At 41.9% G+C, this 27,263-nt stretch overlaps 1 protein-coding gene and 1 pseudogene across 2 annotated transcripts in view; both read right to left on the bottom strand.

Annotated features, from left to right (window-relative positions):
- The window catches only part of RAPGEF5 (Rap guanine nucleotide exchange factor 5), a 196,304-nt gene that overhangs the window by 129,479 nt on the left and 39,562 nt on the right, over positions 1–27,263 (bottom strand). For both annotated transcript variants that reach the window (XM_023753857.1, XM_014455916.2), the window contains exons 3-6: positions 26,826–26,932; positions 20,563–20,684; positions 18,708–18,876; positions 4,985–5,051 (exon numbers count right to left, since the gene is read on the bottom strand). In XM_023753857.1, the coding sequence (XP_023609625.1) occupies positions 4,985–5,051; positions 18,708–18,876; positions 20,563–20,684; positions 26,826–26,932 (465 nt within the window). The remainder of the gene's footprint in view (positions 1–4,984; positions 5,052–18,707; positions 18,877–20,562; positions 20,685–26,825; positions 26,933–27,263) is intronic.
- Positions 21,836–25,137, bottom strand: LOC106697180 (annotated as a pseudogene).

Genomic DNA, 27,263 nt, shown 5'->3' with positions numbered 1-27,263 from the left:
CAGGCAAAAGGTGCGTATTTTTTAAAAACATATTTCTATATGTGGTGAAAATCATCACTGGGTTGTGCTCATCATGTATTAAATGTGACAGATTCTCCCCACGTTGACTAACCTAAGGTTATTTCTAGACCTTGCTAACTTGGCATAAGGTTTCTTAAGTAAGTCTCTAAAAGCCTAACTTTTTGAGATTCATCAAAACCCAAATCCCACGCTATTTCTGCTCGCTGAATCAGTACCAACTGGAAAGTTTCCGATTTAAAAAGCTGTCACTGTTATCTTCAGATACTACTGTTGAAAAAGAAATTCTCCAATGAATCAAATCCAACTTGCAGATTCATCGGGAAGTACAAACTACTAAAATCCTGGACACTGTATGCTTCCTGGACCCAGAAAGGGTAGAAATAGCATCCTGTGACAGACACATCCTTAAAGAACACAGCTGAATTTCAGGTGAAAGATTAGACATGGCAAAGAAGAGGGGTTTTAAATGGGTGAAAGCGAACTATAAGAACTGGCAATATTAGAGGAAGGAGATGGCTGACAAGAGAGAAAATCTTGAAAAGTCGACATCTTTGAGTTTCACAGCGTCATGCACTCAGCGATTCAGAACTGATTGTTCAATAGACCCAGTTCCTTGTGCCTCAGGAACCACCATTTCCCAAGAGAACTGTAAGGAAAAGAGGACTTGGGAGAAAAATCAAAGGTCCAAGTTAAGGGCAGGCCTTAGTGAATGAAAGTGAAATCAGATCTGTTTTATGGGTCAAGCAGGATCCCAAATGGGGGAAAAGTGAGAACAAGACCTAGAAGGAATGCTAGGAATCATGCGAGAACAAGGGCACAGTAGACGTGAAAACTGGGAGTGTTACATCACAATTTCTGGACACTGAGCAGGGAAAAATGTTTTCGTGAAGTTGACAATATGCAGCAGTTAGTAATAATCACCTCCCTTTTGTTTTCCTTCTAGAGAAACACAGAAAGAAATCCCAAAGCAGGTTTCTTTTTTTCTAACACTTTCACCAAAAACATGGCTTACTTGCTTCTAGGGGCTTCATTTGCTTCATGGTCTTCTAGAACTTACAGCAGACACCTTCATTTATAATCTGGGTTTGATTGGCAAGTAAGATTTTTTAGCTCAGCGGTATTTCTCAGAGGACTGGTAATGCACTCAAAGACCCCATGAGAAGGAATTTAGAAAATGCCATTGAAAGCATCAGAAGCTTGGATTCTACCTTCAAATGGGATGAATCGGTGAACATGAGTGATGGGACAGAGCAGAAAGATGCCGAGAAATTGAAACAGATGAAAATTATAAACTAAATCTGCTCTGAGAAGCAATAGGAGGGTGTAAGAGTGTCTAGCTAAGTGGTCCCAGAGTATTGGGTTTTGCTCTCATCCTCATTGACCTCTCTTCCAAATTCTGAACACTTGATTTGTAATTTTAAATCATCTCTCAAGATTTGGCCACAAACTCTCCACCACTATCACCCCAACTTAGTATTATATTGTAGACACTCAACACTGTTTTCTTTCAGCATCCAAGTGATGGCTGATTTCATAGGACCAAGCAGCACAACGTACTACACCACATGCCCCTTAGCCTTTCATAAATGCCACTAATGTAACCATACCACCAAACAGGCATCTGACACATGAAATTCACATCTTAGCCTAACTCACATCAGCTTGATGGTTTGACAATTAGTCTGTGTGAACAAAATCCACGAATTTTACTCAAGTCCAGATAAGATGTTTGTGTTTTTGAAGGTAGAATTATAGAGAAATTATCCCTACAATTTCCATCATGAAAATTTAGCCAAAAGAAAGAGAACTAGTTTAATAGCGATTGTTTGGGATGTTGCTTTTAAAGAAGCAAGAGACGGAAGTCTAGAATCAGTTTTTATCTCCTTTTAAAGATTTCTATGTTTCTGGTTTCCTGTCTTTGGATGCTTCCCAAGTACTCTCAGTTCTTTGCAATGCCTCAACGTTTAACATGTTTCCTAAATTTACATCCTAAGAATTATGGCTTTGAAAGCAACACTTAACTCATTGTAAATTAGTCCCTATTTTTTGTTTACCCTGCATCGCAATACAAATATATAAAAGCCATATTATCAATTCTGAGTACTCTTTTTATCATGAACACTGGAGGGATGCATGGTTAAAAATAAAATCATGCTCAGAACTTTAAGAGTGGGAACTGGGAGGCTATGTCGTCGAAGGGCCCTTCTCGGCCCACCAGCTTTATCAGACCAATAGAGACTCATAGCAAATGAAAAAGAGAAAGTTTTCAAGGTAACAAAATTCGTAGGGTCAGAAGAAATTAGAAATGAAGCTAAGGCGCTAAGGCAGAAACTGTATATATAACAGAGAAACAGTTTCCAGATAATAATGTCCAGTGTTTCTGTAGACTTTCTATAACGGAAGGATTCTATTACATCTGTCATTTTCCCATGAGCTGAAAACTTCTTACAGAGTTTTATTGTTTAGGTTTGTGGACATCAGGCACTTGGGAGGGTAGCTCTTTGCTGAAAATCACCAGAAACATGACTGAACCATTTATATATTGGTCATGTTTGAATAAATTCAACCACTGTAAATCTGACTCATTTATAAAGCCATTTTTACTAGTATTTCTAAACATGCACGATCTTCTCATGTTCCTTTACTATGAAAACTCACTTGTGTTTTCTTCCAGGGTAGAGTTTCAGGATTTTTTTTTATGAACCTAAACTGGGACTAAGAAATAAACTATTGGGGTTTAAAGAATGAGGACTTTTTAAAAGACAGCCAAAACTTTCAAGTTTGAATAAAGTCTTTTCACCTTTGTGCAGCCATTTTAGTGATTTTGCACCCATGAGGCACTCTTCTTTGGTCCATATTTTAAACTGCTAGAAAAATTTTCTAGAAAACGAAGCCATTGGATAAAGATTTTGTGTGAAGGATTGCTAGAGCCCTATCAAAGATGACACACAGAATGGCCCATGGGTTTGTGAGAAGATGCTCAACATCATTCATTGTCAGAGAAATGCAAATCAAAAGCGCAATGAAATATCACACATCTTGTTAGAATGTCTATTATCAAAAAGACATGAAATAATACATGTGTTGGCGAGGATGGGGAGAAAAGGGAACCCTTGGGCACTGTTGGTGGGAAAGTAAATTGGTGCAACCACTGCGGAAAACAGAATGGAGGCTCCTCAAAAAATTAAAAATAGAACTACTGTGTGATTCATCATTTCCACACCTAGGTAATTTATCTGAAGAAAAGTAAAACACTAACTAGAAAAGATATCTGCATCCCCATGCTCACTGCAACATTATTTACAAAATATGTAAACAACCAAAGTGTCCATCAATAGATAAATGGATAAAGAAAATGTGATTTTATATCTATACTAGAGGCCTGGTGCACGAAATTTGTGCACAGGTAGGGTCCCTAGGCCTGGCCGGCAATCAGGGCCTATCGGGGCCGTCTTGCCCAGTCCTGATCGGGAGGTTGGCTGTGGGAGCACACTGACCACCAGGGGTCAGCTTCTGCATTGAGCATCTGTCCCCTGGTGGTCAGTGTGCATCATAGCAACTGGTTGACCGGTTGTTCTGGTTATTCAGTCGTAACGGTCGCTTAGGCTTTTATATATTTCTATATCTATATATCTATATATCTATATCTATATCTCCAGAAGCAGGGGTGGGCAAAATGGGTGAAGGGAGTCAGGGTTACAACCTTCCAGTTATAAAATAAATAAGTCATGGATGCACTGTACGGCATGGTAACTTTAGTGGATAAAACCGTATTGCATATTTGAAAGTTGCTAAGAGAATAAATCTTACATGTTCACATCACAAGGAAAAAAATTCTGTAACTATGTATGGTGACAGATGTCTAGACTTATTGTGGTGAACATTTCACAATATATACAAATATTGAATCATTATGTTGAAACGAATATAATGATGTGTGTCAATTATACTTCAATATAAAAAATAAATGGTGGGGGGAGGGGCTGGGGTGGTGGAAGAGGGCATAGAGGGAATAAATGGTGATGAAAAAAATAAAATAACTTATATAAATAAGTAAAAGTAAGCTGCAAAGGTCATGCTAAATAGTTTTTCTTAATATACTGTCAAAATTCCATTTCACATGAAGTTTTATACCACAGATCACTGTATTTAGTCAAAAATTACTTTTCTAAGCTACGTTTTAAGAAGAGTAGGGAAGGCTACTTCTAACTTTCAAGCTATGCTCAGACACCAACCTGGTGTGTAAAACTGTACAAGATCAGTTTCACCACATACATAACCTAATCCAGCAGGATTTTCAGCAATTACAATAATAAATTCCAATAATAAAGTTAAAGCAGAATTAAAGAGTCTTTGGTAAGACTAAAACAGCTTCCCGAAAGCCAAGCCAGTGGATGAAGATTCTGTGCGAAGGATTGCCAGGGCCCTTCAAAACTGCAGCCCATGGCCAGTGACCACCGCTAGCTTTCCTATGAAGGTGGGCATAAACGATTCTTCAACCAACAGGCAATTACCAATTCTGATTCTTGGCCTTAAAAAACACAACAAAAATGTTGCATTCCAGTACATTAAAAACCTGGCCTTTTGTTGGTTGTGGTAATTCTGCTTTTTTGTTTTGTTTTGTTTTGTTTTTTTCCTAATGAAACACAGTCTTTTCTCCTTTGTGCAGCAGGCCACAACTTTCCCTAGATTGAGTCATGTTGATTTAAAAAATCAGATTGTATGCCTCCATGGAGGTTCCAGAAATTTTCCGCCAAGAATACTAGTATCTATGGTCTTGATGGACAGGCTGCACCAAGCAGAGCGAGTCCATGCCGGGGCCTCCTTTCGCCTTGACTGGGGCCTCCCACAATGATGAGCAAACACAGGGCAAGTGTCCCTACATCACCGTCCAAATGCCTCCCTTCAAAAGCCCTGGATTCATTATTTCCGCACCCCTCAGAGGGAATGCGCGTGGCCTTACCGCCGACGTTAGACGCGCAAGAATTTCATCACTGCTTTCTTCCGAGTCTTCAATTTTCCGATGGGACCTTTGAAAAACAAAGAATGAATTACCCTTCAGCTCTGGTTACTCAAATTTATCTACCAAGTTATGGGGAATCACATGGCATTCCCACTGTTTAATACATGATTGTCTAATTATTCTTGTTTAATACATTAGTCAAAGTCCCCAAGCAAATAACATGGTGTCGGTAGTGCCATGGGAACTCAGTTCTGCTGCAGCCCAAATGTCCCTTCAAATTCAGTCAGCAAGAACCTCTTCACAAAACACCAGCTAAATCCTGAAGATAGAGTGCTGTTCTCCAAATGATTTCACAACATAACCCCGGCACACTGGATTTACAGATATGGGCATACACAAAGCATAAGTGGCTGTGAATATGTGCTGGTTAAGCACTAACATTCCCTCTAGACTAAATGAAATCCAGATTTTGAAAATATGAATCATGAATTTTCCACTACATCTGAGTTCCAGCCAAAACAGATGTATTCTGAAATGGTCTATTACAGACCTAACACTATGACAGGATTTATGTGGAAAACAATAGCAGAAGAAGCCCTTTGTTCTTTTTTAAGAGAGACAGCCCAGTTGAGAGGCAAAAAAAAAAAGTGTATGCATATGTTGAATCACTACAGAGACATATATTACACAAGTATCAGATCGATTTGTTTAGGAAAATCACCTTTCTAATGTAATTCATGAAAAAATGTTAACTGCACAAACGCATGTACTAACGTACAAAATGATCTACTTTTTAAAACGAATCTTATAGAACTGCATTCTTTCTCTTGGTTTGGTCAAAGAAAAAAATTAACTAATGCTATCGAATATATAAATTGTCTCCAAGGTCCATTTCCACAAGCAATCCCTTCTCCCCTGTGGAACTGGAGGGGTCGGTGGTAATGCCCTGCGGAGCGGCGTTATCAGGATGGCAGTCCAGTGATTGATTTCAATTGCGCCAATGGCAGCAGTGGGCCGGCTGGGGTGCTAGCCGGAGTGGCAGGAGGGCGGCTCCCGGCTCACAGGGGAGCTAAGAAGCTCTTTAAGAAAATAAACGCTGGTCAGATCAATTCTGACATTGGCTTCCTGTTCTGCACATGTTATTAAACCTTTTTATAGAAAACAAGCCATACCCTTCCAGAGCAGTGAGTTACAAACTACTCCCTTTATAAGGATTGCATGATGTAGGTATGAAACAGTGTGGGTGTTGTCCGATAGCTTAATTACTTATGCAGCAAAGTGTTTCAAACATTACCTAATGACCTGCCCATAAAAACAATGGGAACTGAGCATGATAATTTACCGTATTCCCCCAAAACCAAGTTACATGGATGATGAATATTCCAAACAATGAGTTTTATTATTAAAATGATCTATTCACAAGGTTTCCCTGCCTGGGCAGTGTGGCTCAGTGGTTGAGAGTCTATCCAGAAACCAGAAGGTCACAGTTCGATTCCCAGTCAGGGCACATGCCTGGGTTTTAGGCTCGATCTCCAGTAGGGAGCATGCAGGAGGCAGCCGATCAATGATTCTCTCTCATCACTGATGTTTCTCTCTCTCTCTCCCTCTCCCTTCCTCTCTCAGAAATCAATAAAAGCATTTTTTTTTTAAAAAAAAAAAGGTCTTAAAACCGTTTTCCTATACATGAAGTTATACTAAGGAGAGATTTGCAATCTTTTATAACCTCAGCCGCCAAACCAAATTTATATGATTAAGTTGAGGTGACTGACAGATCTGTCAGGAAATGAAGCACCAAACGCACCGAGACACCAGGGCACATCACAAGGGCTTGGATACTCCGTCTGGGTCCACAGAGAGGGCGGCTGCTCATGCTGTCCCCTGCCTCTCAGACCCTGCAGACACCTGGGGCAGTTGGTGGGGTGAGGTATGTCGCACCACAGATTCTGTCATGAATGTCATTTCAACAAACTTCTGAGAGAAACTCGACATTCCCAGGGAAGCCCTTGTGTTTGTGACTGATAATGACTACTTCATGAGTGATGGCTGAGAAGTTGCTGGTTCAGTGGCAAATAATGTAGTCCCTGTTCAGAAGCAAAACTATCTGTCATCATTCTTCCAGCACAAAACATGCCTCAGCACAAGCGTTTCTAAAGGAAATATGCCTGGGGAAAGCCGGGTGATGATCTCCAGCGAGCTGCCCGCAGCCCCTGTCCCACTTTTATCGCCTCAATCAGCACAGTTTATGCCCAGGACCTCCCAAATCTTTCTTCTGCCCGAGCTCCCCTTGTTCTTCCATCTGCCTTCAAAGGGGCTCTAGGTGGCAATTCCAGGAATGTTCACCCACGTGGGGAATCTGTAGGCTCTTAGAACTCAGCATAACTTACACTGAACTCCTCTTCCTCCTGCCCGCGCCCCTCACAGCTCAGCTCCATGGTCGCCTTGTGGCCATCCCCTTCCTCCCGCCTTGCCAAACACCCTTTCTTTCCTGCGAATGTGCCCCATGCCCCTGGCATGAGCAGGCACCCGTGTCTCGCCTGCTGGAAAGGGGAGTCTTGGGAGCAGAACTGGTGGGAATGGGCAAACAGTAGAAGTTTGAAAAGGGCAAAGGAAGAGAGAAGGCTAACCCTCAATTACTTGTCTTCCTCACCACTTGGGTCCCGCCTCAGCTTGATGCCAAAATGCCCAGGAATACCCCACCGTCTTTCCCCAGCAAATGTATTTTCATAAAATGTAGATGAATTCTGATTATTTTATGTATGTAAATATACATCAGTGCAGTCCAGTGAAGACAACGTTGTCATATATCAGATCAAAATAGATAATGAAACAGGTGGGGCAAGGGCGAGTAAAGCAAAGACTCAATTGCAATACTTGCATATTCCCCATGTATTGCCCAGTGGACAGGAGAGGAAGAGGGAAGTTCCGAGTGTGGCTAGGGAAGGGAAACACAGAAATCTGGGCTGGAATCCCCAGTTAACGGCAACGACAAGTTGACTTAAGACAGAAAAGGAGTGACCCCAGGAAGAAAGACCCATCCCTGAGGGTGTGTGCCAGCAGGAAGCTCCCACCCAGTGGGCACACCCCTTTAAGCATGTTCATGGTTGCTTCTCAATGTCTCTGCTTAACAATAGCCCAAGCCTGAACCCAAGTCCTAGTGCTGTGGGCAGACGTCTTTAAAAGTTGGAGAGGTTACTATCTAAGGCAGTGGTTCTCAACCTGTGGGTCGCGACCCCTTTGGGGGTCGAACGACCCTTTCACAGGGGTCTCCTAAGACCATCGGAAAACACACATATAAGTACATATTGTTTTTGTGATTAATCACTATGCTTTAATTATGTTCAATTTGTAACAATGAAAATACATCCTGCATATCAAATATTTACATTACGATTCATAACAGTAGCAAAATTACAGTTATGAAGTAGCAACGAAAATAATTTTATGGTTGGGGGTCACCACAACATGAGGAACTGTATTAAAGGGTTGCAGCATTAGGAAGGTTGAGAACCACTGATCTAAGGGTAGTTGAGAAGACACAGGAGTGGCAAAAGCCTGTGGTCCTCTGCCCTGGTCCCTCTAACTATCAAACTGGATATATTATCATTCTACCCAGCTCCCACCAAAAAAAACAAACAAAAATCCTCCCCTCCCCACAGACTTCCCTGAATTTTGAGGCACAAATTCAGCAAGTCCATCCTCCTAGTTGCAAGTCAGCCCTGATTTTCTCTCCTCTCCCCGCAAGCACAGCCACCCACCCACAATCCCCATTGCATGCACCCTGGAATCCTATTGGCTTCCAGGTGTATCTCTTATTTGACCACTTCTTACCACCTCTGTTACCATTGTGGTCCAGCCACAGAATCTCTCACTTGGACCCTGGGGCCAGAGTGGACTTATTAATATGCAAGTTAGATCATGCCCCTCCTTTGCTCAGAATCCTCAAATGACTCTCCATCTCCTTCTGCATAAAATCAAAGTCTTTACGAAGCCCTTGGGATCTGGCCTCCTGGTGGTTTTCTCATTCCTCCCTCTCTTATCTCCTCCAGCCACACTTGCTTTGTTGTTGATGCTTCTGCCTGGAGCCTCTGCACCAGCTGTCCTTTCGACCTGGAACACCTTCCTCAGATACCCACATCCCTCAGATACCCACATTGCTCCTCTCCTCACATCCTTCAAGTCCCTGACAACTTCCCAGAGAAGCCTTCGCTGACCCACATCCATAGCCCTCATTTCCCATTTTATTTTTCTTCATGAAGTTTTCCACCTTTAACCAACATAAATCTGTTCATTGTTGAAATTCTGTCCTCCCCTACTAGACTGAAGGCTCTGTGGGAGTAGAGGTTTCTGTCTGTTTTGTTCATTGTTGCATTCTCAACACTTAGAACACAAACTGGTGCGACAGGCATTCAATATCTATTTGTTGAAGACAGGATGGGGCAAACGTAGGTTTATAGCTGTGGGTACATGAAACACAGAATTTATTCTTATATTATTATTCATGGCATTATTTTCCACAGGAACAACTGCATATTCACTGAGTACCTTAAACTTCAAGGAATGCTCTGCTATGAACTACCATCTCAGGAGTATTGCTGCACAAGATATTAACTAGTTACCTCATCAAGTCAACTGAAGGATTCTGCTTATACCCAAGAACTATTCCCTCCAGTTATTCACGCATTCTCCTAGCTCCCTGCAGCAGGTCTTCCTTTCAGTGACCTTTATGTCACTAAAATCCAACAAGACTGACTTCCTTATACCTAATACCAAAGATCTGGTAACTTTGAAAATATATTAAATAACAGCAGCATAATTACTACCCCCACCGCCTGATATTTTTCTAAAAAATAATTAGCATAGCCTTAATGTCAGTACCCAACCTAGGCAACTGCTTGACAATCATTTACACAACTCATAAGGCAAAAGAAAAGAAGCAGAAGTTCCCCACCCAAGAACGTCTCTCAACACAAACTCTCAGCTCAGCGTGGCTGATTTCCAATAAAGAGCCTTAGGAGGCAGCACACAGGAACCGTGATCTGGGCAGTAGTTTCATACCAGTCCCAGCATCATCTCCAGCAACTTGGATTTAACTTGCCTCCCTGCAGAGGTTCCCAGAATTCTCTTTGTGAAAATGTCTTCATGAGAATTAGTATAATGGGTTTGAGGTTATTATTCCAATGAAGTTTTCACAAAGAAAACTTATTGTAATTCTATACATGAGCTAGAAGATTCTTTAATCAAAACATTTGTGCCTCAAAATTCAAGAGAAATCAGTACCATCTTGGAGTTGGAAAAGCCTACTTCTTTTTCAAAAGTGGAAGAGGTTTCCTGGTATTCCACGGTGGAAGGTTGGAAGCATTTTCTTAGAGAAATATTATTATCATTTGTATGTGATCTAATTTTTAAAATTCTCTAGTTCTGTCTATGTCGCAATATTGAATAGCATATGTGGGCTGCCAAGGGCTACCACAACATACAACATTGTTCCTACAGAAAAAAAAATGTGTTAAATGCATCCCAACAACCACAAAATAGACAAACATTTGGAGTCACGTTGTTCAGGAGATAGAGACTGTGCATAACTGGCACCAGCCAATCCCGCTGAGAAGTCACTCACGACCTTCCTTCCAGGACTGCTGAGCCAGCACTGCTGGGCACGGCGATGTTGCCGATGCTGCACGTGACAGACACATCTAACAATATGAAATGTGGCCTCAGTCAGCTTTGGTGTAAAATGCTCCTACTGCCATCTCAGAGGCTTTCATTTGTTTCTGAGTGTGCCTCATATACATACTACACATTAACCTATGGGTTAAACAGAGATATTCTGGATTGGGACTGATGAGGGTGGGTAACACACCTGTCTTCCAATCGGAATTCTTACAGAAAAAAGGATGTCAGGCAGGCCTGTCCACTACCTCCCACTGAAACCCCCCACAGCCAGGCTCATGTTGACCTGTCCTGGTCTGTTTGGTTTGAAGGAACTTGAGAGAAACATGATTTTTAGGATGGACTTCAGACTACTGCTGCTAGGGGCTAATGAAATTCCAGGACACAGACACTGTTAGAACCAAGATAGGAATCTTTCAAACAGGAAATATACAGCACAAAAATATGTGAAAAAAAATCATAATACCCAGTAGATGTAGCAAAATCTATCTTTAGGATACTCTGTAACCAAGTGAGAGTCACTTAGACCAATCTGTGATTGTCAGAGGTGTCTTGGGAGAAGTGACATCCAGGGTGAGTTTCTGATGGGTAAGGATGGCCCTAGAATTGCGTCAGGGTGACCTGGACATGCAAGTGGAAAAATGGCAAGAGGTAAAGCCAAGGCCAGACCAGTCAGGCTCCATCTGTTATTGCTAAAGAATCTGGGTTTTAGGCTGAAAGCCATGAACTTCTGCTATAAAGCAAAGGAGATGAGTGAAGAAGTAACTAGAAAACATAAAACCAAAGGTGGGTTTGGTTTCTTGTTATGATTGAGAGAATCATTTGGTTACTGAAGGAGAATAGCCAACGGGGGAGGGGGGGAGGGAGGGAGGGAGAGAGAGAGAGAGAGAGAGAGAGAGAGAGAGAGAGAGAGAGAGAGAATGGGAACGAGAGACCGAGGAAGCCGGGGAGAAAAATTAGTCTTGGGCAGGAGGAGGGCTCCTCCACCAAGCTCAGAAGGAAATGGCGCAGTTCACATTCTCCTGGGACAACCAGAATCCATTTCACACCTGCTGATGGTCAGGCAAGGAAAGGTATTCTGGGACTTTTTCTTTCAGAAACATTTCCTGGGCCAGATATGAGCATTTTCTTTCTAAGAAATCATTGCCAGCAAGTCCTCAAGAGAACACTCCTCAAGGAGCACAGACTCAACCTCTACCACATCCAATACCTACTGACCCCAAGCTGGTGAGAAGCACGTCAGACCCAGCACTCAAGTACTGTCCCATCCGCACCCTCCCCTAACACCTACGTTCTGGACAGGCCTGCTCTTCTTACTAAAGCAAATGCTATGACAAAAGGGAAAACTGGGGTGGTAGGAAAATGAGAATTGGATTTTTTCTTGAGGTCTTCAATATCATGAATATAAACACCTCTTAAACCTTCTTAAGAGAAGATACTTCTTCATAGCATCAGGCTTCTTACTAGTTATGCTTCTAAATGAAAGTTATCCATCAGTAGTAAATTGTGAATGTGACAGGTTTCATTAGAGTCCGGGGTACATAGTTACACACTCATCTAAAACTGAATAAAATTAGTTATTACTGATATCTCCTTTGTATATTTTACATTGAGGATTTTAGCATTAATCCTGAATATTTAAACAGCTACAATTCAAAAGCTAGCACAACCGGACCTAAAAGTTCAATTTTTATTAAAATTCCTGTACTACTCTTAAACACTGACACACTCTGACAAAGATAAGCAATCTGTTACCACACCTGCAATAAGCCTTGAGTGTAAACAATGGAAATTTGGGAGGATTTAGCATTTCCTTGGGAGAAGGGGTAATGAGTAATAGCAAAGATTAACGTCAGCTGACTTCAGAGTCATTTTTATATAAACAATTTGAAGTGATAAATGGAAATTTTCTTCACCTTTGATCCCAACACAAAACTTATGCCAAATTCCATCATGAAAAACATCTTTGCGAAACACTAAAAAAATGTTTTGTTTACTCGCGCAGTATTTCCTCCTGCCCAAAGATCGTAAAATGAAGATCCAATTAGGAAAGTCAAAACTACAAAGGGTAGGTTTAGGATGTACCAATGGCCCACTTGAGGTTGAGCTCCTCAATTAGGAAGAGTTAATGCAGCACCATTTCCTAAATGAAAGATGCTGATGGGTTTCTCATGCTGTTTCTACCTGTCAGGTGGACATGGAACAGCTAGGGAAGAGAAAGAGAATGAAAGGAGCGGAGACGACAGGACAGTGGGAGGTTCCAGTGTATACTGGGTGCTAAGGGGACACAAGGACATAAATCTGGAGGTCACCACTGTGGAGTTGATATCAAATACAAGACTGGTGAGGGCACATCCAGATGAGAGAGAAAAAGTCTCAAGAATGAGCTCTGAGACACTCCCTGTTTAGAGGTCAATGTTTCCAAATGTAGGTTTTATTATTAACAGATACGGTGAGGCCAATGATCAGGAGGCAGCTGCCATTGGAAAGATCGGTCAGTTTGGAAAGAATTAACATCCTAATAATACTGAGGCCTCCAATCTATGAACGTGGATGCATCCTCCACTTCTCTGTCTTATTTCATTTGGCTTTTGAAATGTTTGGCAGGCACCTTTTGCACACACTTTTACATTTACACCTAAGTAATTCATAGTGGGGTTTTTTTTTGTCCTAATAGACAGAAATATAATTGAATTTTGTATATTGACCTTGTATCCTGTGACTGTGCTAAATCCACTTATTAATTCTGGTAAGTTTTTTGTAGACTCTAGGGGATTGTCTATATATATAATTGTGTTATCTGCAAAGATAGACAGCTTTAGTTTTTTCTTCTCATCTGTATACCTTTTACTTTTCTTGCTTATTGCACTGGCCAGTACTGGAAAGAAGTGATAAGAAGGGATGTATTAATCTTGTTCCCAATCTTAATAGAGAAAGACAATTCTTTCTCACTAAGCATCATGTAAACAAAAGATTTTATTAGGTGGAGGAAGTTGCCTTATATTCCTAGCTATCTGAGAATTTTTTTTATCATGAATGAATTTTGAATTTTCTCAAAAGCGTTATCTGCATTTATGGAGTTTATCATAAACTCCACAGTTTTGTTCTTAGACTGTGAATACAGTGGATTGCATTAGTTTTTGAATGCTGAACCATCCTTGTATTTCTGGGATAAACTCCCCTTTTTCATGATGTATGATCATCTTCATACATTGCTGGGTTCCATTTACTAATACTTGTTGAGAAAGATTTCTGTGCTTGTATGCATGAGGTGTATTGGTCTGTTTTCTTTTTCTGAAAACATTGTTGTCACTGCCAGGGCAGCTTGGGCAAAACAACTACGTCAGTTGCTCTCCATTTGTCAAGGAGGGGAACTCCTTGAACACAGAAACAGATCACAGACCATAAACGCGGCATGTTGATTAAGCAGACACAAGACAAAAATGTTACTGTGAATTCAAATAACAAACTATTTTATTTCTTCCAGCAGGACCTATATATAGGAGCCGGAGAGGGTGTGGAGAGGCAGCCTTTTCACCAACATATGCTAACAGCTAACTACAGGGACCTGTAAATGTACTTCAGTCGGATGCCTTTACTGAGCAGGTTAACAACACGGACTTCTTGTCCTTCCGTCTGGCTGTCCAGCAGGATGCAGGCTATTGGGGAGCAGACAGACTGTTCAAAGAAAACGAAAAAAGCTACATTCTTCTTTAGATGTGTCTGAGCGTGGCGGGAGTCTGATTTTAGCAATCCTCTACAGCTCTTCTAAAAACGGCATCAATGCTGACTGTCCTGTAATTGGCAGAGTTTAGTTCAGGGCTCACAGGCACGGCTATTTGAGCACCTCCACACCCACCTGTAATGGTGGCTGAATTGAACTAGCGAAGCTTCCTTGCAGCCTAAATTCCGAGTCACAGAGTCACAGAGTCTCAGCTGGAGAGAAATGTCCCACTCGCCCTGAAGGGGTCATTAGGCTGCCTTTCCCTACTCTGTCACTTCAGCAATTCCTCCCCCACCCTCCGCCCCACCCAGGTTTTAATATGGGTCAGAAGTTCCAAGAAAAGGAGCTGGAACAAAGTGCATTCTGGGAGACTTGACTGACTTTCCGTTTGAATGAGGTGCCATGTCTGATACCCTTGACAACTGAGTCACTCATTCCTTTCAAATTATCTCCCCAGTTTGGATAGAAGCGTTATTTTGTGTAGAGGAGGGATTTTGTTGCCTTACATTAGCCCAGAAACCTGCAGCAGCTCCATTTTCCTTCCTGCTTTATATGTTTCTTTAAAGTGGGAAAACCTCACTTTTCTTTTTCAAAATACCTTTGTACAGAACAGGGTGCATTCACATAGAGATAGTAAGTAGTTTCCTTCCATAGTTTTAAAGAGATTCGGAGAGAAGACAGCAAATTAGTGAGGCCGACCGGAGAACTGCATGGCTGACCTTAGTAGCCTTCAAATATCACAAAGGTCAGTAGAAGGACCGGGAGACAGGCTTTCTGCTCCTGAGTGGTCAACCTCGATTAGTGAACCCGGCAGCCGTTAGAGGGCATTTCAGTAGAACGGATAAAAAGCTGAATGGACAGGACTAAGAATGACAGAAAAATGGAAAAAGATTTTGATACAAACAGTAAGAACAGTAAGTTACTAAAAGAAAGACAGACAGGGACTGGAGACATCATGGAAGTTTTGCAGTGAAAGTAGGACTTGGGCTCCCCCTTGAGGGGTGGGTAGAATTTGACTGGACAAGAAAGAAGCTGGAGAGCAGAGCATCCTATGGGCCTGAGGGAACACGTGGGTGTGGGGCGGGCGGAATGAACGTGGATCACCGGGCAAGAGCAGGAGTTATGACAGGATCACATGCATGAAACCACAGAAAGGGCTGTGACAACTGAGAGGGCAATGTCTCCAGGCACCTTTTTCCTTATTGTGCTTTATTGTAAGTCTGGCTTCCCAAAATTTGGCTGAAAACATTCTACCATAGCTTAGCAGTTGGCTTATAGCTCTACTGTAGGAAAAAATGCACGTCCTCTCTCTCCAGAAGAGACTTGCAGTGGTTCAGTAATTTTATCTGTTTATAGTTAGGACTTATAATGTGGAACTGACAGACCCATAACTTCCTAATGACCCAATTTTCCCAGAGGAATTTCTACTCCCAAATGCGCATGTTCACACCGACATAAAAAGTTTGCTGATAGACAAGGCACGCTACAGTGATTCTCAATTCTAGAGGCATGACATTTGTGTTCAGGGACCAGTGTGACATAAGATTGGAAATAACCCGGAATAAATATTAAGACCCCACTTTTTAAAACATTTTCCTTTTCAGAACTTACAAGATACCTAGGATGTCCCTATATACAGTCACCTCACTCACTGGCATTCTAGTCTGCAGAGTGAGGAGAAAGGACTGGAGCTACGGCATGAGGCCTGCTTGCAAGTTGAGTTCAGTTGCCCTTGTGCCCCCATTCATTCAGGTGTGCCCATGGGGGTGCACACAGTTCCATCTTGCCCTCAGGACGGGGAACGGTTAAGAGCTGCTAAAGTATGCCAGAGCCAAAGCAAGGCACAGCCACCTCTAGCTTCAGAAGCAGGCCACTCCTTCTTAGAAAGCTGGTTCAAGTTTATTGAAAGGCTCCTTGGCTTTTCTCAGGAAACTTCTGACCCATATTAAAAGCACATTACACTACAGAACATTTTTTGTACTTAGACAGCTGAGTGGGGAGTTAATATTTGAAGGTTGCTTTACCCTTGCAAGGTCCTCTGTAAACAGTGGTGGTGAATTCGTAACCATTTCAGAGTCAGTCTAACATTTTTATAGCTTCCATTTGTAACATCTCAGAAAGGGTAGCTAGAATGACCCCCATACCGCTTAGGAACCAGGGAGCAGGTGCTAAAAGCATGGGCACTAGAGTCAGATAGACAAGCACTCACATCCTAAACACTCCACGCACGTGTATGTCCCTGGACAGGCTACCTGACTTCAGTTTCCTCACTTACAAAATAGGAAAAATAGTAGTAACTGTCTTACAGGATTCACCTGAAGATGAAATAATGAATATAGAGCAGTGGTTCCCAACGTGGGGCACATGCCCCACAGGGGGGCAATTTTATTTTTAAGGGGACAATTCGAGAATGAGTTGTTAACAGTGGATTTTTGTATTTCTCACGGTTCTAGGGGCCTCATGCACAGTATATAAATATATATTGTGACATGTTTATGCATTTCAGTACTCTAATATATGTTTTGAAACTTTATTTGCTATTTTTTCATATCACTTCATATTATTATTTCTAAAAATAATTTCTTAGTGATTTATTCCTCAGTACTTCAACTGTCCTTTCATTCTTTTATTTTTCTCTTTCATGGATGCCATGTTCTTTGGAAGCTTGTTTAGACCAAGTCAATGACCTTTTAGGCTTCCTCCACATGAATAGGAGTTCATTTTTTTAATAATAAGAATTATATGTCACAGGGAAGCATCAGGATTTTAGAGATGCTTAGGTGGGGCATGGCCAAAAAAAGGTTGGGAACCAGTGAAATAGAGCATTTAGCATAGTTCCTGACATAAAATGTGTTCTCTAAAATCAAACTTTCCATTAGCCCAGTGTCTCATTAGTATTCTGATACTTATTTTTCTAAAAGCCTATATTAACTGTTCAGTGTTGTCTTTTTTTCCATTTTGTTAATTCTCACCAGGAGGATATTTTCTCCATTGATTTTGAGAATGGAAGGGAGAAAGGAGGAGAAGAAGAAACATCAACGTGAGTGAGACACATTGATGATTGGTTGCCTCCCGCATGTGCCGTGACCTGGGCTAGGGATTGAACCCAGGTATGTGCCCTTGATCAGGAATGGAACCTGAGAGCCCTCGGGGCCAACAGTTTAATCACTGAGCCACACCAGCCAGGGCTAACTGTTCTTTTTAACAAGGGTAATTTATCTTTGTTATGGGTGTAGGTATTTCTCCTAGAACCTACATTCTTACCCATGAGATGAGGATAATACTACTTGCCCAGCTAACTGAAAGAGTCAACAGTTTGGGAATACATTCTAAAAACTAAATATGTGAAAGTTATTAACTGAAATTTTTAATCTGCAATACACCACAGTTAAGTAAGCTTGTCATTAATGATGTGGACAGTTTTGAGTTGCACACACAGTATGTCTGGCCCTCAATATTTATTACCTGAGTTGCACACGCAGTATGTCCTTGGTTGTTGTTTCCCCACAATGCCCCGTCAGAATGCCATATCATGACAAGTCTTTTTTCACAAACCTTTTCTAAAACGAGCTAATTTTAATTCATTTTAATCATATAGTGACTCAGTATCTTCATGTGTTTTATATTTTAATATCACTTGAGGATATTTTGTCCATTGATTTTTAGAAAGAGTAGAAGGGAGGAAGGGAGAGAAGGAGAAAGGGTAGGATGAGGGTGAAGAAAACATTTGGATGTGAGAGAGAGACATCAATTGGTTGCCTCCTACATGCACCCAAACCAGGGCTGGGGATTGAACCTGCAACCCAGGTACAAGCCCTTGACCGGGAATCAAACCCAAGACCCTTCAGTGTACAAGCTGATGCTCTAACCACTGAATACACCAGCCAGGGCTATGACTGGTGTTTTAATTTGCCAAATGTTGCTTCTAGATTATTTTCCTAAATGTCTGTTGAGCTCTTTCTTAGGAAAGTCATGACTTGGGTAGTGAATAAGATATGAGTTACTATTTTATTCTCAACTCAAGTCAAATCATGTTTATTTCTAATTTAGATCATCTACTAATATAGCAATAATTAAATTAGGTGCAGCATAGTGTAGCTGGCAAGGCAGGGACTTCTGAGATTTGAATATTAAGTCAGTCATTTAATAGCTGATTTCACTTTAAGCAATTTATTTTACCTTTCTGAACTTGCAGCTGAGAAATGGGACCAGAACAGCTACCTTTTAAAGGAGATGGTCATCTTAAAGAGCAAAGAACAGTCCCCAGACACAGTAAATGTTCTTAACGTGAGAATAATTTAACAACAGAATGAAAGAGCATCCACTTACAGTTCACAGATGCCAGCTCTGGTGCGAATGACAGGCACAAGCTGCAGTAACATTTTGACACCATTTTGCCATTCTTCTTCTCGTTCGAATTCACAGTATAGATAGCTACATTCATCCGATGAAAACTGATAGAAAACGTAAGTGTCCTGAAAGTATAAATGCTGGTCCACTGTTGGAAAGAAAAAAAGGTGTGGATCAGTTTTTTAAAGTATATTATTTAGAGAGTCATAAACCCAATACTAAGCTGAAAGCATCACTAAGTACTATTCGCCAGGGATGGGACTACAATCACAGTCTAAATCTGTTCGTGTTCACAATTCTACTGAATTCAAAAGGATTTACTGACCAATCTATTTTCATGATTTGAAGCTTCGACCAGCATATTCACACATATTTGATCACTTTTCTGCTTTAGGGACAGGTAAAATCTATAGTTATTCAAAGATAGTGAGGAGACATTTCTTTAGAGTCCCAAAGTAGACTGATATATGTAATTACTTTAGTGGAACACAAGTACACCATGGTGGCAAGTTCTAGATCAGTGGTTCTCAACCAGGGTGACTGTGCCCTCCCCAGGGAACACTTGGCAATGCCTGGAGATGTTCTTGGTTGTCACAGCTAGGGGGTGCTACTGACATCTAGTGGGTGGAAGAAAGAGATGCTGCTACACATCCTACAATGTATGGGCCAGCCCCTTACAACTAAGAACTATCTAGCCCAAAATGTTAACACTATCAAGGTTGGTAAACACCATTTTAAAGGAATCAGAACTGGAGACTTTTCCAAAAAATATTAACACAAAATGTTTTGTGGAATCTCTCAAGCAAGTTGATAACATTGCTCAAAGGTAGCTAACTGGTTTTCTAAAAAAGAGAAGCAGGTATTATTAACTCACTAAGATTATACCTCTTCCCCCATCTGAACCACTCTTCCACAGTGGGACTTGGGTTATGCCTTTCTAAATCTTACTAAGTTCTCTGGCCCTCAATATTTATTACCTAGGGCCGTGGTCGGCAAACCACGGCTCGCGAGCCACATGCGGCTCTTTGGCCCCTTGAGTGTGGCTCTTCCACAAAATACCATGCACGTACAGTGCGATTGAAACTTCGTGGCCCATGCGCAGAAGTCGGTATTTTGTGGAAGAGCCACACTCAGGGGGCCAAAGAGCCGCATGTGGCTCGCGAGCCGCGGTTTGCCGAGCTGCAGTTTGCCGACCACTGACCTAGAGGGAAAAAAGGGGGGGAGAGGGCTTTACATTAACCAACCAGCATCTCTGTGAAAGAGCTAAAAAAAAAAAAATCAGATTGCATCACTCCTATTCTCTAAAACCCTGGGCTCAACAACAACAAAAAAAAGAGATATCAACTATCTTTTTAGTTTCCAGTTAACAGCAATTTTCTGTTCTGTTTAAACAGCTAATTTTTATAGGTCATATCTCTAACTGTTCATGATTACTTAGTCAATCAAAATGGCATACACATTCCACTCATAAAATCAGTCTCTGATGATAATTCTAAGTACGGCAAGATAAATCACACATTTAGGGCAACTAAAAATGTCACTGATTAAAAAAAAATTGCGAGCAGCATTTAGAGTAGAGAAGGGAGGGGAGTAAGCGAACAACTCTTATAGGCAGATGTCTATGAATCAGCAGGTACCTAATTATTTTCACAAAAGGTGTGAGAGAAATAACAATCAAAAGATGACCTATCACTTTTATGTATAAAATAAGAGAGAATGCAAATATTTATCTGAAAAACCAATGTCCATCCAGATAACTAGAATATCAAGTATATTTTGGTCTGGTCACTTAATAAAATAATGATTCTGTGCCTCCCAAGCATGTCCTACTAACCTGATGACAGAATCCCCATGTCCAGTAGGAGCTGCCAGACCCCTATGGCCGTGGATCTGCACTGGACGAAAGGACAGTGTTCCAGAAGCCAGTCGACCAGTTCTGACCCAACACAGCTTCGCCTGCATAAAACAAAGCCGTTCACATGAGACATCGTGGCCACTCCTTTGCCAAAAAATTGGTATTTAACAGCATCCCTCCCATGTGCTTGCTTTTTAAAACAAGTGACTCAATAATACATGACATGTACCTCTGATTCATTCCTCTTTCGGATTTTAGCTCAAATATCACTTCCTTAGAGGGACTTGGAATCAAGTTCTCTTATTCTTTTTCTTCAAGTCACCTTACATGTAATAATGATACATCTTTCTGAATGAATAATATCTGCTTTCCTCTCTTAAGAATAAATTTCAGGAGACCAAGGATTATGCATAACTCACTATTAAACCCCAACAACTAGGACAGTCCAGGTACACAGTAATTTCTCAAAATACGTAAGTTTGCATAAATGAATTTAGCAGTCCTTTATAGAAAGATAATGCTTCTGCCTCGGCAAGACAAGTACCTCAAGTTGGTGGTGATAGATTTTGGTTCCACCATTTATAGATTTTTATCTAGTCTCTTTTTCCCCCCAAATGCAATCTTTAATACAAGAAACAGAATATCAAACTATCTTTACTGTTTACAGTAAAGGACAACAAAGAATGTACAAATTGTGAACAAACAGCAGAGCCAGCAGACACCACATCCAGACCCCAACAGCAAAACACAAAGGAAAGGCAAGACTCTGGGCAAGCAAGAGATGATGGTCCAGGCCGCACTGTCCAGGTACCAGAAGAAGGCAGAGCAGGGCCGTCAGGCAGCAGGGGTTCCATACAAAAGGGCAGGAGGAGAACTGAACGTTTAGTAGGTACAGGCTCCAAAATGTTTCACAGAAATGAAACCACAGCCAATGCCAGGAAACAGCAGAGCACAGTCCGTGAGAACAATAAGAAGTCATCTTTGCACGGGGCCCATTTGTAACCACACTTTGAAGTTGCTCTTTGACACAAAAACATCAGCAATACTTCATCGTACTTTTTTTATAGAGAGACCATAATTATTCACCAGAAGCAAATACTGGAAGAGATCTGAGGCCACAATACTACTGACAAGTGAGAAATATGGGAATTGCTTTCCTCTGTATTGGAAGGGAACACCTGAAACTAATACAAAATAATATTGAATATAAACTGTAATTGAAAAAAATTTTAAAAGAAAAGCCAGTATCTGCTGCACCCTGCTTTGGCCATGCACGACCAGGGGCCCTGGGCCTGGCCCTACCCCAGGGGACACTGGAGGAACAGAGCGCCCAGGCCTGTGCTACTGAGGGACTCGGTTATTTTTCTTTTCACCTTTTAAAAAGCATTCCAGTATCCCCCCTCAACTTTACCATATTCTCACCAAACTTAAACTTGCAATATTTAGCATTGAAAGAACCCACAGGACAGTAAGTGGACCTACAAGAAACAGTTAAGTGGAAGTTTGTCTCCCCACAATGACCCAAAATGTGCCCACAGAAGCACCCCCACTTTGGTGATGGATGTGAGCTCTCTACAGTGGAATAAGCAGGGGGGTAAGATCCCCGTCTAAACTAAAAAGCTTCGGGGAAATGTTGTAAGAGGGGGAAAGACAAAAATGAGAGCAAAAACAAACCCCCGAAACCTTGCAACTCATTTTCCTAAGCAGACACGACACTGGCTGGCCCGGTTCAGGTAAGGATTCGCCCCTGCAGCCAGTTTTGAGTGGCACCACAGTATGGCAGAGAGGAAAGGAATTTTTGTGGATGTCCTCGGTTCCTGCAGACTCCTTGGTGATCGGCATGGTCACGTGTTCACTAGTCAACAGCAAATGCTAGGTCGGTGACAAAGTTGGCCGGCCCCTCTACAGACCACATCCCAAGAGTCAGCCAGTTGCCGTGAGCCTCCTGTCGGCAGCTGGAACACATCCATGGTGTCTTCATCCTCCATCTCCAACGGGGCCAGGGTGTCTGCTTCATTAATTGGCTGCCCATCAAACCGGAACCTAATCTGTCTCATTGACCAGCCCTGCAGCTCACAGTAGGCCTTCATCAGCTTGCTCAGTGGGGTGTGCCTCTTAATCTTGAACTGGACCACTGAGCCATCCTGCCCGGCCACTTTCAGATTGATGTGGTCATTCTGTCTTCACTCCCTCCTTGGGCTTCTCCTCGGATATGGCTGCGTGCAGTTGCGGGGCAGTGGGGCGGCAGGGAATTAGGCACACTCTGGAGACTCACCGCTCTCCCACCACAACTACTTTCTGGGACAAGCTTTGCCCTCCCCCCCCCCCGCCCCAGATTCTGGCTCATGGGTTGGCTGGTCCGAGGTCACGTCGAACCCTGGGCATCCATCGAGTGTGCGCCCAGTTGGGCTGAGGTTCCCGGCTCTAGTCTCTTTTTAAATAATAGTTTTGATTTTAGGGGGAGAGGGATGGAAAAGGAGAAATATCTATGTGAAAGAGAAAAATTGATCGGCTGCCTCCTGCATGCCCCTACTTGGGATTGAGTGCACAGCCTGGGCATGTGCCCTGACCTGGAATTGAACCAGCGACCTTCTGGTGCATGGGATGATGCCCAACCAGCTGAGCCCCACCGGCCAGGGCTTATCTAGTCTCTTTAATAAGAACAAAATAATTCCAAGAGGATTAGGCAAAGTTGGAACACAGTGGGTAATAGAGAATTTTGTTTGCTACTTTTCAGAGATTAAATCCCAGAATTTGTCTCAAAGGACAATCCATTTGACTGTGAATCTTTTTAATATAACCTAAGCAATCTAGCTAAGGAACCTAGATCATAACACCCACAAATGCAGATGTGTGTGAAGGATTCCACTAACCACACACACATACAATATTCTCTGTACTCTGTCCTAAAATATATAACTATAATCAAAGGCTGTCCAATCTTGGCGTTACAAGAAGTATCTCAATCCTTCTTTTCCACCTTTATGAGCCTGTGATGAAAAACCCAAAGAAGAAAGCTTGCTGAAATGTGGATTTTCATTTGCAGAAATTTCATTGAATCCCACTCTCCCTTATGAGAAACTGTCACCAAAATGTTTTTTTTAAATGATGTATCATGTAAATGGCTATGTTCATTCTATATTTGGCATTTAAGGACCAAAAGATGTAAACTTTATTTGTATTCCTAAAACAGGAAAATATTGCCTATCTCCTGTGATTGGCATAGGCACAAATAGCTAGAAATCACACAGTAGCCAACAATACAAAGATATGCCAAAGGTGCTACAGTTTCCAGAGTGAAGAAAAAAATAAGCTTTTTCTGTGGAGAGATCTGATCAAACATTCTAGCTTTTGATAATGCATCACAGTTTTTTGGTACAGTGCTACAGTTTGTAAGATGCTCTAAGGCAATTAAGGCAATACCGGACGTGTTTAATCGCAGGTTAGCATTAAGGCAATTAAACAGATTAACAGTCAAATAAATGGATGTGTTTTTTTTAACAAAATGAGAAAACAGATCACAACAAAACAGTTAATTAGACAATATTAACTTCTAATTCGATAGGACACCTGTCATGTGAAAGGCTCAAAGTGTTAATTAATTCCTCAACACCTCTGTCAATTAGCCAGCATCTTCTAACTAATTGCTCGAAGCACAGTTATCATCGGATTAAACACTGTATCATTTGTAATCCTTATTCTCAGAACAGTCCAGCTCCTCTGCCTACTGTGTGGAATGTGAAAGGACACGATGGAACATTTACTGAATAAATCAAACTGTTAACTTGCAAAGGGTGGCTGGATGGATGGGCGCGCATGTTTGTTCACAGGTGATGATGGCGGAGAAATTTCTCAGACGCGGGCTCCTCAAAACTGTGGTTAGGCATTACCTGAGAGATCTGGCTAACCTGCAGATTCTTTTTTTTTTCTTTTTAAAAAAATATATTTTATTGATTTTTTTACAGAGAGGAAGGGAGAGGAATAGAGAGTCAGAAACATCGATAAGAGAGAAACATCGATCAGCAGCCTCCTGCACACTCCCCACTGGGACGTGCCCACAACCAAAGTACATGCCCTTGACCGGAATCGAACCCGGGACCCTTCAGTCTGCAGGCTGATGCTCTGAGCCAAACCGGTTAGGCTAACCTGCAGATTCTGAGGCAGGACGGCTGGGCGGGGCCTGCGAGTCCTCGATTCTAACTGGCTCCCCGGTGATGCTGGTGGCCACAAAGCCCAACCCCCAGCTCTACCTTGTCACTGGGAAGGGCTCCCTCTGTTTGGGGGGCAGGGCCGAGTCAATATGCGAAAACATAGCACTGCCCTGGCAGCGGTTAGCAAGGAGGTGAGCTGCCTCTGTCTTTAAGGCATCCTCCCCTGACTTCTGACCAGGCCCGCAACAATCCAGTTAAAATGCCCAAATCCACAGGATTTAAGGAGAGCAGTGAGAAGGGGAACGGAGACGGTTGGAAGGGAGCAATCTGACTACGGACAGCAGCTCTTATTCCCGGGGTATTTTCGGCGTTGTCCTGAATCCAGAAACTGTTCTGCGGACATGCAGACCTAACCACAGTCGCATGTGAGGTAGGAACGTTGTGATACGGAGGCGACTAAGTACAAGGCCAATGGGATTGCTCTAACAAAGCATTCTTTTAACAATCTCTGGAGCTGAGCGTTTGCTATCTCTTAGCTTCCTTCTGTCTCTGGTTACATTTTTAGCAATTATTTCATGATAGTGCAGGCACAACTTTAATCTCGAATATTCCAGTATATGGGGCGATGCTATTCAGAGACCAGCTCTGAAAGGAATTCTCACGTGGTGCATAGGGAACACTTTCCCTTAATTCACTGCCAGACATATGAAAATGATCTGTTCTGGGCCACCATATTAGCACTTTGTCTTTATACCCAGAACATGCATCAGTTCTTAGATTTTAAAAGAAGGGAGGTTCTGGCCTGACCATTGGGAATCTGAAATAGCAAAAACACATGCTCTTTCCCCATTCTATTCCTACTAGTATGTTCTAACTTGGATGGATGGTTCTTTCCATGAACCCAACTAATGTATATCTCTGCATTCTTTTTTCAATCTATATCCATAGAGGTCACATAAAGAAACAAAACAGAGCAATGACAGACGTTACACATAGCCTTATGTGTAGCGAAAATGAGTCCCATGAACCCTGCTGAGAGCTCAGTTGGTTAGAGCATCATCCCGATACCGCAAGGTTGTGAGTTCGCTCTCCAGTCAGGGCTCATATAAGAATCAGCCAATGAATGCATAAATAAGTGGACAACAAATCTCTCTCTCTAGTCAATAAAAAATTTTTAAAAATGAATCCTATTAGGTCACTCACAACTAAACCCAAAGACTTTGTACGGTTCTTGTTTTAAAAAAAAATCAACGTGTCTAAGTTTAGTTAAAGAAATGACCTTTATTCTGGGAATCTTTCCTACTTTTTTTTTGCTGTCATTTATTCTGAGTATTCTTCCTATTTTTTATGGTATTATGATTTCATTGCTATAAGAAAGAAAAATGAAAATAAATGATAGGGTTTTTTTTCCTTTTGAGGTTTTCTTCTGGTATTGTTTGGTGTGGTTTAATATCTTTACTTAACATAAAAACAATAATAATATGGAAAACTAACAAAAACAAACTTTTGTTTTTCCTTTAACCTCCAGAAAATGAAAATATGGGCTCCAAACTTTCTAAGTGCCCACTCTCTTGGTCCAGCTGTACTTTAAAGCAGGCCTCTAACCCACCCATTGACTCTAGCGCCTCTGCCCTATCCACTAGCCAAGGCAGAGAAATGCCATCCCTACTCCCGCTCTTCACAGCACCCAAGGGGATTCTCCCTCCCACCTGGCGAGCTGAGCAACGGTTCTCTCAGCCCATGGTCCTGAGAGTCCTCTCAGAGCCTCGATAAGGTCCCTGAAGGGGGACCTATATACACACCCAATAAAATTATTCTAAACTATCCCAGCTCAGAGGAAGCAGAGGCTCTCTCAGGAACCCATCCACACCCGGGGATGCCAGACCCTAACTTCAGAACCAGGAGCCCAACTGTCAACAAACACTTAGCTAAGTTTAAAGAAGAGACAAGTCATCACCAGTGACCCAAAAGGACACTTCAACTGATCTACAGCCTATTCCTACAGCCTGTCTCTCTGTGATCATGCTTAAGATTTTAACACTTTTTATTCATAAGGAGAGTTTCTGACAAGATGTTAGAAAACTGTGTTACCTGTAAAATCCCTTGAGGTTCGCTCTGTCCTTGATCAGATCAGCTGCCTGGACGATAATGATATTCCTCAGTGCTCTTCCTGCACAAGAAGAATTCTCCCCATAAATCTAAGTGGAAAAAACAAACATTCCCTATAAATGTAGAACAATCATGCCATAATTTGTGAGCATACTATATATATAAAAAAATGATGACCAAATCCATAAGCTTAAGACACTGATGCAGCTACAAATACAGCTACCTGTGTTTTACTTTTGCTATTGGTTTATGCCAGTGGTCGGCAAACTGCGGCTTGGCAAACCGTGGCTCGCAAGCCACATGCGGCTCTTGGCCCTTGAGTGTGGCTCTTCCACAAAATACCGACTTCTGCGCATGGGCCACAAAGTTTCAATCGCACTGTACGTGCGCGCCCGCACGCGGTATTTTGTGGAAGAGCCA

Source organism: Myotis lucifugus, unplaced genomic scaffold (assembly GCF_000147115.1).
Source record: "Myotis lucifugus unplaced genomic scaffold, Myoluc2.0 scaffold_52, whole genome shotgun sequence".
In the NCBI taxonomy this organism is placed as follows: Eukaryota; Metazoa; Chordata; class Mammalia; order Chiroptera; family Vespertilionidae; genus Myotis; species Myotis lucifugus.
This window is presented reverse-complemented; position numbering and strand designations above follow the sequence as displayed.